The sequence below is a fragment of the Xenopus laevis genome, chromosome 9_10S, assembly GCF_017654675.1.
Source record: "Xenopus laevis strain J_2021 chromosome 9_10S, Xenopus_laevis_v10.1, whole genome shotgun sequence".
Lineage (NCBI taxonomy): Eukaryota > Metazoa > Chordata > Amphibia > Anura > Pipidae > Xenopus > Xenopus laevis.
Window position 1 is genome coordinate 116,375,110 of NC_054388.1, and position 14,517 is coordinate 116,389,626.

Here is a 14,517-nt window from a genome sequence, read left to right on the forward strand (position 1 = left end):
AAACTTGCCCCTGTAGCTGTGATGTTAACATCCAAAAAATGTATTTCTTTGGAGTCAAATTCAAGGGTAAATTGGATTGTAGGGTGGACTGTATTTAGATGTTTCAAAAAATTAGTCAGTGTTTCAGGTGTGCCAGACCATAGAAAAAATGTGTCGTCCACATATCTCATGTATATCTCATGTATGCATTGATATATTTGGCATACTCCTCATTGAAAAAATAAACGTATTTTTGAAAAGATCCATAAAGATGTTAGCGTAGGCTGCTGCCATGTTGGCACCCATGGCACAGCCCTGTAACTGGAGGTAGTACTCCTTATTGAATAAAAAGTAATTTTTAGTTAATACGTTCTCCAATAGGTCACAGAGAAAATGTATTTTAAAATTAGGTAGGTTACCTTGAGACACCACCGCAGTAAAAACTTTTGCAAGGGCTTGCCCTGCAGATACAAGTCTCGTGTGCTGGTGTGTTTTTGTGTTCAAGTGTAGTTTTTATGACAGTTCCAGCAAATAGAATCCTACTTGTTATTGTTTGGACTATGAACTAGATTTCCTCTAAAGGTGCTGTAAGTCTAATGCACCATTAAGTACGTCAGTGTGAGTGGGCCCTGGTGTTTGAAACAACTGACTGTGATTTATTTGGTTGTCAGGACTTTTCTCTTCAGAATATTCAGGGGAAGTACTACTGTTAATATACTACTGTTAATATACTACTGTTAATATACTACTGTTAATATACTACTGTTATTATACTACTGTTAATATACTACTGTTAATATACTACTGTTAATATACTACTGTTACTACTGTTAATATACTACTGTTACTACTGTTAATATACTACTGTTAATATACTACTGTTAATATACTACCGTTAATATACTACTGTTATTATACTACTGTTATTATACTACTGTTAATATACTACTGTTACTATACTACCGTTAATATACTACTGTTAATATACTACTGTTAATATACTACCGTTAATATACTACTGTTAATATACTACTGTTAATATACTACCGTTAATAAGCTTACAACATTCTGAACCATTAGCCCAATAAGAATCTTTATTACTGGGGCTGCACCGTCTGTGGAAGCAAAAGTTGTGAGATTGTGTAACTCTGTGTCACTCTAAGGTTGCCAATAGGAATATTTAAATGGCATTTAATTGCTCCTGAGTTTCCATATTAAGGACTGGATCTAAGTTTGCTGAGCAAGGAGCAGAGAATAGGTGTAATGTCTCAGCTGAAGTATATGTGAGAAATATCACTTTCTATTGGTTGGCATAAGCCTGCTAGATCTAATGGCATGTAATGTGTATAGTAATATATTTGCTCTTACACTTATCCTTTATCTGTCACAGTAGAATCTCAAGTTCTGAGGGGAGAAAACTGTCGCCTTCTGACCAGGAAAACGCAGTCTTGTCCCCTCCACTGTGACACTTAACAAAGGCTTTGATACTTAAAATCTTTTGGGCACTCAACTAGTATATCTAGGAGGATTGTTACATATTCTAAACTAATGGAACATGCTTCTTTCAGATCACAAGTAAAACATAATACACTAAGAAAAGAGTTATCAATCTGACACATAGGGACACATTTACTATGGGTCGAATATTGATATTCGACCATCGAAGTTAAATCCTTCGACTTCTAATATCAAAGTAGAAGGATTTACCGCAATTCTTTTGATGGAACAATCGAAGGAAAAAACAATTAAATCCTTCGAATCAAATGATTCGAAGGATTTTAATCCATCGATCGAATGATTTTCCTTCGATCAGAAATTGCTAGAAAGCCTATGGGGACCTTCCCCATAGGCTAACATTGGTGCTTGGTAGGTTTTAGGTGGCGAAGTAGGAGGTCAAAGTTTTTTTTAAAGAGACAGTACTTCGACTATCGAATGGTCGAATAGTCAAACGATTTTTAGTTTGAATCGTTCGATTCGAAGGTCGTAGTCGAAGGTTGAAGTAGCTTATTTGATGGTCGAAGTAGCCAAAAAAATACTTCGAAATTCAAAGTATTTTTTATTTTAATCCTTCACTCAAGCTTAGTAAATGTGCCCCATGAAGACAAAAATAGAAGTAAAGTTAGTTTGAGACAAAAACTATAACAGAGAACATTTAAAGAGACAACACTAATATTTCTGTTAACACTATAAAGACAATTGGAGTGTATTAACCTTATTCACAAGTAAAACATTCACAAACAGAAATACACAAGAGAACTAATGTTACTATGAGAATAATAACAAAGAAGACAATGTTAGGATAAGATAAGAATAGTGACATGATAGTCAAAGACACAATGACAATATTAGTATAATAGTCACAGACACATAGAACAATATTATATTACAAGAGGTACCTATGAAAACATATAAACATTAAAGAGAACCAAAAACAGTAAGATCAACATATTCATTACAGACACATCAAATTCATATAACCGTCAAGTCAAATCCTTTTCTTTCTAACTAGTGATGGGCGTCTCGTTTTTGACGCCGGCGCCCGTTTTTTGACGAATTTTTTTGGGCGAATTTTCGCGGGCGTTTTGCGAATTTATTCGCTGGCAGCGAATCGCGCAAATTCGCTGCGAATTCACGCCTGGTGAATAAATTTGCCCATCACTATTTCTAACATACAAACAAGTATTACATTCAAAATATGCTCTAGCAGACCTGTAGGATGCAAAAAAGCTTAGCAGCGAGCTATTAACATTGGTTTATAAAACAAACAGGGAAAACAGACATATAAACTGGAGTCACCTGCAGGAAAAAATTAAGTTATACTTTTCTCTGTAATTTAGAAGAGGCTTACAATTGAGTGGAAAGGGAGAAAACAGGTTTGAAGTTGGACAACACCTAGATGTTTGTAGGGCTCTCGTTTTTCATCTGACAATTCAGGCAGGAAAGGAAAGTGATTTACACTCTAAAGAATTTCCTTTAGAAAGACTAGTTTTCGGTATTTCTGGCCTGCTAGGTCGCCCCATAAACAGGAACCGCAGAAAAACTTGTAAACAGCAAGCAGACTCTGAGATAGAGCCACAAATTCTCTCATGTACTATCACACCGATTACAGTTACACTAAAGTTACTCACACACTCAGCTAGGCAAACCTTCAACATTCATTTTGCATTCATCATACAACGTGTAATTTATATTTCAAGATGTTTTAGACTAAACTTCATGATAAGGAATAAGAGACGTACAAAATACAAAAACAGGAAGGAAACTGCGGATTCCTATCATGAATGGCAAATCATTTCAGCTGATTAACACAACAATTAACAAAACAAGAGGCAAAAAGAAGAAGTTAGAATAAACATATACGCCCACCCCAAGGGGCCTTTCCGCGTGTGTCAACCATCCGGGGGTAAAGCTCCAGGGAAAACCTTCCGGGAGTAGAGAGCTCCGTGGGTAGACTCCAGTTGCCTATAGCGGCCAGAGTACTCGACTTCTCAACTTGCCTGAAAATATGACTGGGAAAAGACTGGTCGGCGGGTCACCATATGATGGTATTTTTAGTATTCCCATTTTGACCTTGTGTAAGACAAAACTCAGCAAAGGAAAACCTTTAGTAATAGACAGGCAATTAATTCATACAGAATATAACAACAGTTGTGTCTGGGTAATCTGTTGGAGTAACACACAGAATGTCACCCAAGGACTCGCCAAAGACCTACCACTTGGTCCAAGCGTTATATCGCTTTCAGAAGGTATTTATAGTAATTGTGACAAGGGGAATACAGAAAAATACCATACATGGTCTGGAGAGGTGACTTACTGACATATATATTTATACATTCCTGTAAGTTGTGCAGTTTTGCAACATAAGAGATTTCTGGTTCCAACTGTCCACAGTCTCATAGACATCTGTTGGCTAAACATGGCCATTGTGGTACAGCCAGTAATTGAGCAACACTTCTGCAAAAGGGCATAAGAGACATGCTGACACTATGCTGACACTCTGGAATCTAAGTAACAGAGTGGAGATCATTTATTTGTATGGCCTAGTATAAGTTATATGAGTGATCATTGTCCACAGTTGACCATTAGCCCTTATAGTCCATCCTGCCTTGGGCCCTATAGTGTTATGGCGTCATAGAGGGCGGGGGTAATAGATATCGACCCTCTGACACTAGCCATTCGTCCGTCATAGGAAATCCAGATATAAATGATATAACATATATAAACAACTGCCCCAAGGGACTTTAATCTGCCCTTAGATTTAGTCATATTCACCCACTGCCTGACCATCCAACAATAATCCTGAAATTCTGTAGGACTTAGAAGCTTCAGCGCAATTCTGCATCATCCTCACTCTATAGAGCTATACATTGCAGGCTGTTGGAGGTAGTGGTGAGCCCCAGGTACCCGGTCCAACACTGAACAAAGGGAAAGATTTACTAACCATTCAGTATATGGGCGAGACCTGCATGTGGGGGTTAGAGATGGGACATGTAAATGTAGATCCGTACTCACACACCCGGGCCTACGTTCTGGTGATTGAATTCCTGATGCCCAAATCCTAAAAGGGCAAGAGAATTCACTGAATTGTTTAATTGGACTGAACCACAAACCCAGAGCTATTGATACTGTGTTTCTTCTGCTTGTGTTTAAACTGTGCAGTCAATTTTAGTTACTGTACAGATATAATAAATCCTTATTGGAGACAAAACCAGATTTATCACACCTCAACCTTGGAAACAGTTCTAATTTGAATATTCGCCAACTAAAACCTGCCAAGTTAATGACAAAGTCAATAGTAGACATGAGCAAAATTTTTGACAAGTAGACGTCCCAATGGGAGAAATAAAAAGTTGCATGTCATAAAAAAAATTCATGAGAAATATTAGAGGTGTTTTTTTTTGGAGTTCAAATTTGATTCAAACTTTCGGGTTGGGACTATTTAATCAATTTGTTTTCTCATAAATATTGTTTATATAAACTATAGTAGTACTTATCCGTTATCTACTGTGTATCCTGTGCTTGAATGGCTGCCCCCATGGCTACACAGCAGCTTGTTTATATAAACTATAGTAGTACTTATCTGTTATCTACTGTGTATCCTGTGCTTGAATGGCTGCCCCCATGGCTACACAGCAGCTTGTTTATATAAACTATAGTAGTACTTATCTGTTATCTACTGTGTATCCTGTGCTTGAATGGCTGCCCCCATGGCTACACAGCAGCTTGTTTATATAAACTATAGTAGTACTTATCTGTTATCTACTGTGTATCCTGTGCTTGAATGGCTGTCCCCATGGCTACACAACAGCTTGTTTATATAAACTATAGTAGTACTTATCTGTTATCTACTGTGTATCCTGTGCTTGAATGGCTGCCCCCATGGCTACACAGCAGCTTGTTTATATAAACTATAGTAGTACTTATCTGTTATCTACTGTGTATCCTGTGCTTGAATCACTGCCCCCATGGCTACACAGCAGCTTGTTTATATAAACTATAGTAGTACTTATCTGTTATCTACTGTGTATCCTGTGCTTGAATGGCTGCCCCCATGGCTACACAGCAGCTTGTTTATATAAACTGTAGTAGTACTTGAATGGCTGCCCATTCAAGCACAGGATATATATATATATATATATATATATATATATATATATATATATATATATATATATATATTCCCTAGCAAAGTTAGGGATAGGGGAACATTAAATAACATGGGGGTGTCATGGCATCACATCAATACACTATACGGCATTACTATGGGGTTTCAGTATGGAATACAGAGATGGAGCAGGATAGAGAATGGTGAATGGAGACATTTCCCTATGTCTTTATTCCCTAATCTGGACTATCCACACCACAGGTCACTTTCCAGCTAGTTAGCAGAGCATGGTTATATTTGGACTCACACCTCAGGATCAGGGCCTTCGCTAAGTGGAAGCATTCCCTCTAAGGTGTAGTGCAACTACAACACTCAGTCTACTGTGCATATAAAACATACAAAATGATTGGGTGCCAGGAGGTTCTTATGATGCAAACAAGAAACTGTTTATTAGTCTGAAGACAATATCCCCAGGTTTACTCACGTACACAGATGAGTTATTAGCACTTGACACACAGTCACATCAGGTAATGGGTATTTCAGCTGAGGAAGGACATCCATTCGGCATTTGCAGTATTCAGTAGCCGTCCCCATCCAGTGTAATGATCAGGAACTGACAGATAACCTAACACCCTCTTCACTGAGGTCCCTGACTGGAGCCAATCACACAGAGGGGAAGCTACTCCCCAATGCAAATCCTTGTTGGAGCTTCAGCTGCTCTTTCTCTCTCACCTCTCTGCCTTTCTCTCCTAGAGAGACTATGACAAGTCTGCCCTAGTAGGGTTTCCTGGTCCTCAACTTGTTCTTTCAAGAGCACATGGCTTTCTGGGCCTTACTATACTCAGGCTCCCCTGGGCACACCCAGTTGGATCAGCATCCAGCAGCCAAAGAAGAAGAGGCCACTCCTTACACTCACTATAGCATACCTCCCAACTGTCCCTTTTTTGGAGGGACAGTCCCTCATTTGACAGCTCAACCCGCAGTCCAAAAATTAAAGGATGAGGAGAGCACTTCTCAATAGCAAAACGCTGTGGTTATGTTTATTAAAGGCTACTACAGGACGTTTCGGGTCATTACATACCCTTTCTCAAGTGTAACAAACACAGAACAAACAAGGCTATAAAAGCCCTTCCATCGAGTGAGAAATTAGTCAAAGGGGTGTGCCATCAATTAAGTTAACATCATATGAAAAACAAGCAATTTTTTAAAAATTTCTAGAAACATTATTGTGTTAAAAAACTTTTGAAAAAACATTAATGTCCATATATCCATATATCAACATAGATTAAAATCTTCTGTGTTCCCATCAGTGCTGTAGAATAATGATATAAATACACACTATTTAAAAACATATAAAATCCACATGAGTACAAGGCATATAGAACCTAATGCTGTTCTTATCTTGTCTTTTTCGAAACAATGTATTACAATCACATACTGTATCAATTCCTAATGTAACATAGTATTATACTTGATTAACCTGCAATGGACAGGATCCTCTATTCAATTTGACATAGCTATTAATTCACCGTTTATTTAGCATGTCTTTATTATCAGCATTAGATAAATCTTACCATATACTTTATTCCTCTATGTTGAAGTAAAATCAAGGCCTGCAAAATCAAAAAAAAAGAAAAGTACAATATAAAATATTTTATAGAAATGGTTTTAAACTCCAACTGTCATTTAACCCATCCGGGGTTAGTGTATTCAGCCTTGAGATACTTTCGTTTCGTGGACGACATTTTTCTTGTTTGGATTGGCCCTATGGCTGACCTAGTGAATATGATGGAGGAGGTAATCGAAGCCATAGTACCATCAAATTCACGTATGAATGTTCACAAAAAGAGCTGAACTTTCTGGATGTTAAAATGTCTCTAAATGAAGGGATAATACAAACTGACCTGTACAGAAAAGCAGTAGATAAAAATAACCTTCTACACGCCAAAAGTTATCATAGCCCTTAAGTGAAAAGAGCGATACCTAAGGGACAGTTTATGAGGGCAAAAAGGATTTCTTCTAGCTCAGAAGGATATGCGGAGGCCTCTGAGGTCCTCGTCAATCGTTTTTTGGAAAAAGGTTATAGACCTGAGTCTATTAATAAGGCCATTAAAGAAACAGATTCACTTTTAAGAGACGACCTACTAGTCAAAAAACAGAAAAATGTGAGTGAACAAAGAACAGCATTTGTATCCACGTATAGTCAGCATAGTGATAGAATAGAAAAGGTGATCACTAAATACTGGCCGTTACTACAAACAGACAGACAATATGGTCAGTTGTTTGCTAAGCCGCCATTATTTTGCTATAAACGTCGTCGTACATTAAAAGATATGCTTTGCGCTTCGGACACAAGACCTAATAAAAGAAAATTCTTCGGTAAACCTAAATATGGAACAGTTCCGTGTTTAGGATGTAATTGCTGCTCGTCAATAATGAAAGGAGCTAAGATTTATCATCCAACAAAGGGACATGAAATCAACATAAAATGTCATGCCACTTGCAATTCGATGTATGTGGTTTATATGTTGAAGTGTCCTTGTGGCATGGGATACGTGGGTCAAACAAAAAGAGAAGTTAAGAAAAGGATCCAGGAACATAGAGGTTACATCGGAAATTTTAAAGAAGGAACACAGAATGACACACAGGTATCGAGACATTTCTATGAACATAGACATAATCCAACGCAACTTAGGTGGTGCCTGTTAGAAGAGATTGCTATTAATATAAGAGGAGGGGATAGACAGAAAAAATTACTTCAGGCAGAAGGGAAATGGATAAAAAGGCTGAATACACTAACCCCGGATGGGTTAAATGACAGTTGGAGTTTAAAACCATTTCTATAAAATATTTTATATTGTACTTTTCTTTTCTTTTTGATTTTGCAGGCCTTGAATTTACTTCAACATAGAGGAATAAAGTATATGGTAAGATTTATCTAATGCTGATAATAAAGACAAGCTAAATAAACGGTGAATTAATAGCTATGTCAAATTGAATAGAGGATCCTGTCCATTGCAGGTTAATCAAGTATAATACTATGTTACATTAGGAATTGATACAGTATGTGATTGTAATACATTGTTTCGAAAAAGACAAGATAAGAACAGCATTAGGTTCTATATGCCTTGTACTCATGTGGATTTTATATGTTTTTAAATAGTGTGTATTTATATCATTATTCTACAGCACTGATGGGAACACAGAAGATTTTAAAGCACAATCTATGTTGATTTATGGATATATGGACATTAAACTTTTTTCAAAAGTTTTTTAACACAATAATGTTTCTAGATATTTTAAAAAAATTGCTTCTTTTTCATATGATGTTAACTTAATTGATGGCACGCCCCTTTGACTAATTTCTCACTTGATGGGAGGGCTTTTATAGCCCTGTTTGTTCTGTGTTTGTTACACTTGAGAAAGGGTATGTAATGACCCGAAACATGTCGTGTAGTAGCCTTTAATAAACATAACCACAGCGTTTTGCTATTGAGAAGTGCTCTCCTCATCCTTCAATTTTTGCCAGATGTTGGGATAGCGGTTTACCCAAGCGAGGATTTGATGCATTCTTTGACAAATTGAAAGGGCAGTGCGGAGAACGTCATTGGCTTATTTTGCAGTACTCAACCCGCAGTCCCTCATTTGTACTGGAAAGTCCCTCTTTTCTCTGCACCGAACAGCCAGAAAAAGAAACAAAGTTTCTCACTTAATTGGCTTTTAGCAGAGAGCCCAGAACAGCCAACAGGTGCAAATAAGATACTTTGTAACAATTTTGAGACACAAAAACACAGTTTAGATGAGAAGAAATATTTTCAAACTTTCATAACCTGCCAAATTTTGTAAAACAAACATGGTAATTAGGGGGTGTGGCCACAGAAAGGGGTGTGGTCAAAAAAATTGCTGCGCTAAAAAAAATAGCTGCGAAAAATTTTTTTGTCCCTCTTTTTACTTCCAAAATGTTAGGAGGTATGACTATAGTGCAGTGTGGCAGGCAGGGGCGGATAATAATGAAGGCTTGGGTTGGCTAAGCCTCCCCAAACCAACAGTGTCAAACTTCCAGAACAGGTTGACACTGTAGAAAATGTTTCCCTGGTTCACACTTCACACAGACTCACTGCGAATCTCCATAATGTAAAGCTGTCAGTGCAGCTGGAGAGACGGCATTTGCGAAGACGAAACCCCCTTCTACCTTCCGATTGGATAGTAAGCAGAAGGCTGAGCATCCTCCTACTTTATGATTGGTTGGTAACATCATGAACAGCCTTGTTACTGTTGCCTGTCCAATCAGAATGGAGTAGGAGGGGTCAAGTTGCTTCCTGCTTCCAAATAGAAAATTGCTTTGCTTCACTACTAAGGTAAGCCAGCTACCACTTGTTTTGTTGCAGCCACAGTAAACTACTAGAGAAGGATGTCTGGGGAAGCTTGTATTATTGGGTTTTATTATTTTATCTGGATTTTTTTGTAATAGTAAATTCAGCAGCTGTTCCTATTACTGCAGCCAAGTGTAAAAGGCAAAATGACACTCTCCAAATGATCTTGCTTTAGAACTCCCACCCGTGGCTAAAAGGCTGCAGCATTTTGAGAGTTATAGTTCAACAATACCTGGAAAGCTTTTCCCAATTGCTGTGTTAAAGGACAAGGAAAGGCAAAAAACTAAAATCCAATTTTTAGTTTCTTTAATGAATAAGAAACCTATCTCCAATAAACTTTAATTAAAAAATGTGTACTGTTTTTATAAGAAACCTGACTGTATGCAGTGAAATTGTCCCTTCATTTACTGCTGTGGATAGGAATTGTCAGACGGTCCCTAACTGCTCTGCAGGGAAACAATCATACTTATGTACAGCAGGGGGAGCCCCCGCCTTACTTCCCAGCCATGCAGAACTCAAGCAGCTTTGTTTATGACGATCCCTAAGCAGCCCAGACCACACTGAGCATGTGCAGGGTCAGGGTCAGGCAAAGATGTATAACAAAGTTACAAGATGACAGTCCCCTGTGGCCAACTTTGAAAGCATAAATCATTTGTTTGATTAGGCTTGTGGTGCAGTAAGTTCATGTTTATGTTTAGTGTACAAAATACAGCATTTCTAGCCTTATTCTATTTTACACTTTCCTTGTCCTTTAAGACAATGTAAAGTGAACAAAAACAAATTGAAAGGCAGATCAGAGAGAGGAGAGAGAATAACTGGTAAACAGCATTTTGATGTATGTATTTTATTGTTTTTATAGGTGTATTATATGTATAATTCACAGTATTTTCTTTAGTGTGTGCTCCAAGTGGCACTATACCTATAACTGCCTCTTTATTTATTTGGACATATTCTGGGGTATGACACATTGAATTCACACTTTATTTCTCATATGTTTTATTGCCATTATTCATGGAATTGGTACTGTCATTTTCTGCTATGTGAACTGGGTATAATTTTCAGTATATGGTTATGTTGGTCATATTCCCAAAGTTCAAGGGGCTTTGATATGATTTTGCTTTGAGGCCCAGTATCTTCTAGCTATGCCACTGGTTATTATATAGTGAATAAAGTACCCCCTCTTGTAAAATATAAGGATATTATAAGTTACTGAGGAGTTTCATGACCATATAAAAGTACGAGGCCGAAGGCCGAGTGTTTTTATACAGGTCATGGAACTCCGAGGTAACTTCTAATATCCTCATATTTTACAACTGGGGGAACTTTATTTATTATAATACACAAATTCTAGTGAGTCATGTGACAGAAATGACATCAGAACTCACCGTTTATAACTGATGACATCAGAACTCACTGTTTATAGGGATATAATTTACAAGATATTCATGGCTTTTGTGTATTATACAAGGATATAACACTGTATTCTGCCAAATGTTCTCAGGGCATTATCCATTAATATGGCAATTTATTTATCCTGCAGTGTGTTCAGGTGGCATTATACATGGCATTGGCACTGCATATATTCTGCCACATGATTAAGGGGTAATACACATGATATTGGCACTGCATTTATGAAGCATTCTGGGTAGTGATTTGACCCATTTTGTCAAAAATTCACGGAACGGCAGAAATTCGCTGAAATATATAGAAGTAAATGGGCGACAATTTTTTTTGTCTTTAATTAGCCTCCCCAAACAAAAAAATTACCCTCCGCCTATGGTGGCAGGAAGTTGTCATTACACCTCTTGGCCAATAACACTGAGCTACACAAGATTTTGCCTGGTAACTGAGAAAAGGGTAGGGCCTTAAAGCCATAGGGGCAGATTAACCCCTATTGCCCCCTTCATATATTATTTGCTTCATCTCTCCTCCTGCAGGTGCTGTTCTGGAGGTGACTGCTCCTTCCCCCCACATTGCCCAGAAAGGATCCGACATCCTTATTCCCTGCACATTCCAAGTGAATAAATTCCCTGCTGATCCAAAATTCTTGGCCATACACTGGGATTTCAATGGAAGGAGAAAACTGACATATGACAATGAAGTGAGCACAACAGATCCCCGACTCTCCCTAAACTCAACTACAGCCCCATGGGGAGAGGCCTCTCTGTCTGTGTCTAATACACAGGTATCTGATGGTGGGAGATACACTTGTACAGTCACTTACAGCCCAGAGAAGCAAGCAAAGGAGATTATACTGACAATTCAAGGTACAAATAAAATGTTACTTTAATTTACTATTTTGTCCAGTTATATGAGTTTCATTATCATGTATTTCGGGGGGGGGGGTGCAATGGGCACTTTTGTTTACCATAAGATTTTGATCATTATAATAAATTGATATGACTGAAATGATATTTTTACCTGTTGCAGCCCCCCCTCGCATCTCAATTTCTAATAAAGTAGTGGTTGAGAATAAGGAAAGTGACCTGAGAGCCTCCATCACTGGCTTCTACCCCCTGGATCTTGATGTTAAATGGCTGAGAGATGGGGAGATATTACCTGGTGTTACTGTGAATAAGCCCCAGAGAGACCCAGATGGCACCCACAGTACAACCAGCACAGTGACCATTGTACCCACCAAGGAGAACAGGGACCAGATCTTCTCTATCCAGGTCCAACATTTCTCTCTCATTGTCCCTCTCCAGGAGGACTTCCAACTGATCTATGCAGGTAATGAAGGAGCTTCAGTTTTTATTCCATTTTCATAATTAGCTTTCAAGCTCTTCAGTGTAATAAAACTCTAAAACTCTTCTGTTTATCTCACTCACAAGGAACAAATGTGAAGGAGCTTCATTTTCCCTGTTTACCCAGTTAAGCTCAAGACAACCGCAGATTTTTCCATCATTATATTAAGGACATTAAAACATTTTGTGCATTAAGCTACTAAATAAAACAAGGAGTGTCTGTCCATCCCTTTGGTGGCCAATAAAACGGACAACCATTTGGAAGTTTCAACTTTGGTACCACAGTACACCATAGTAAGAAGAAGACAGGGGCGTAGTGTATGGTGGGTCAAACAAAGCCTTACTCCATTTATTAGCTTAGTACCATGATACCACAACTATAAAGGGAGGGCCAATTTATTGGGTGTGAAGGTCTCTTGTCAGATGAAGCTCCTCACAGTTGGACTTAGTGTCCATTCAAGTTATACTAAGGTTTTTGTACTTTACCATCCCGTTATATGAATTGCAAGCCTTTGGACCTTCCGCTGTACTTCCAAGGGAATCCAATACTTCTCTTACAAGGCTCATTTCAAACCTTATCTGGCAAGTCTGTATACTCTATTGCTCCCAGTTAAGATCTAAAAAAGTAATCTTTCCATAGTCAAAAACCAGTTGGCATAACTAGGGGCATATCTACTTCCCATCATTGTGACATATACTTGTATATAAAAATTGTCCAAAAAAATTCAAATATTTCAAAGTAACTGTGAGTGAAAATAGTGGAAATACTAAAGTCTTTTTTTCAGGATATGGAATATAAGTACCCAAAAACAAAAAGTATTTAACCGTATAAAATAAGTAAATGTCAGGTTTGTAGTACAAATAATCAAGTTCTCTATCTGTGCGCCTTTTTCAATGTCTCTGAGATGAGTCTCTAAAGTTTAGTTGATAGGTGGTTGGGTAGGTGGCCAGTCTGTGAAATGAGTCTCAGTTCTGTCACATTCTTCACATTTGTGTTTCTAAATTTGTTATCTGCATGAATATTTGGTGGAGCAGACAGCTCCTCATGGGTCCCATGGCCCAACTTGCTCTATATTGTGGCTTTGTGCTTTGGGCTTCCTCCTCCTCTATTGGGGGCGCACTAAATGTAACATGTAATATGACATTATTTAAAGACTGAGTAATAATTTGGCTTTCACTTCCAGTTGCTCCCTTCATAAAGATCAGTCATGAGCCGTTTTATGAGAATAAGGAACAGACTCTGATGTGCCGAGTGTGGGGGTATTACCCAGAAGAATCCATTGCTGTGAGTTGGTTAGCAAATGGAAGTCATGTGGAAGCCTCCGAGATAAAGAGGATTAACAGTTATGTTCTGGAGTCTTTCTTCCGGTTCCTCCCAACAGCTGAGAGTCAGGGGATGGAGATCTCTTGTGTGGTGGAACATCAGGCCCTCACCCAACCTCTTGTGCTCAAAGTGCCCGTGCAACTCACAGGTGAGCAATTATTGTCTTTTAATTATTAGTTATGGGGCTAATAAAGTGTCACTATCTGAACAACCCATAGCATGCTGGAAAGTGTGATGAGATGCAGTTATAAGTTATAGGTACAAACTCATCCCTACCTTAGGGGCCTACATTAGCACAATGTACCCACAAGTGTATGCCTATTCAATAGGGTGATATTAAAAGATTGTTTAAATGTGCTTTTTTGGAAACCGTAGCCCACATGACCCTCAATATTGTGTGGTTATCATGGGTCACTAGTAAGCCACTCTAGTTTCTTCTTGTTGGGACCCTATAAAATTAGCTTGAGTCTCTTTCAAATTGTGGTCCTCACA

The 14,517-nt window shown here is 38.1% G+C and overlaps 1 protein-coding gene across 3 annotated transcripts in view; it reads left to right on the top strand.

The window, feature by feature from the left end:
• LOC108704181 overlaps positions 1-14,517 on the top strand; it is a 48,716-nt gene that overhangs the window by 11,604 nt on the left and 22,595 nt on the right. For all 3 annotated transcript variants that reach the window (XM_041578575.1, XM_041578573.1, XM_041578572.1), the window contains exons 2-4: positions 11,895-12,224; positions 12,388-12,687; positions 13,886-14,173. In XM_041578575.1, coding sequence (XP_041434509.1) covers positions 11,895-12,224; positions 12,388-12,687; positions 13,886-14,173 — 918 coding nt within the window. The remainder of the gene's footprint in view (positions 1-11,894; positions 12,225-12,387; positions 12,688-13,885; positions 14,174-14,517) is intronic.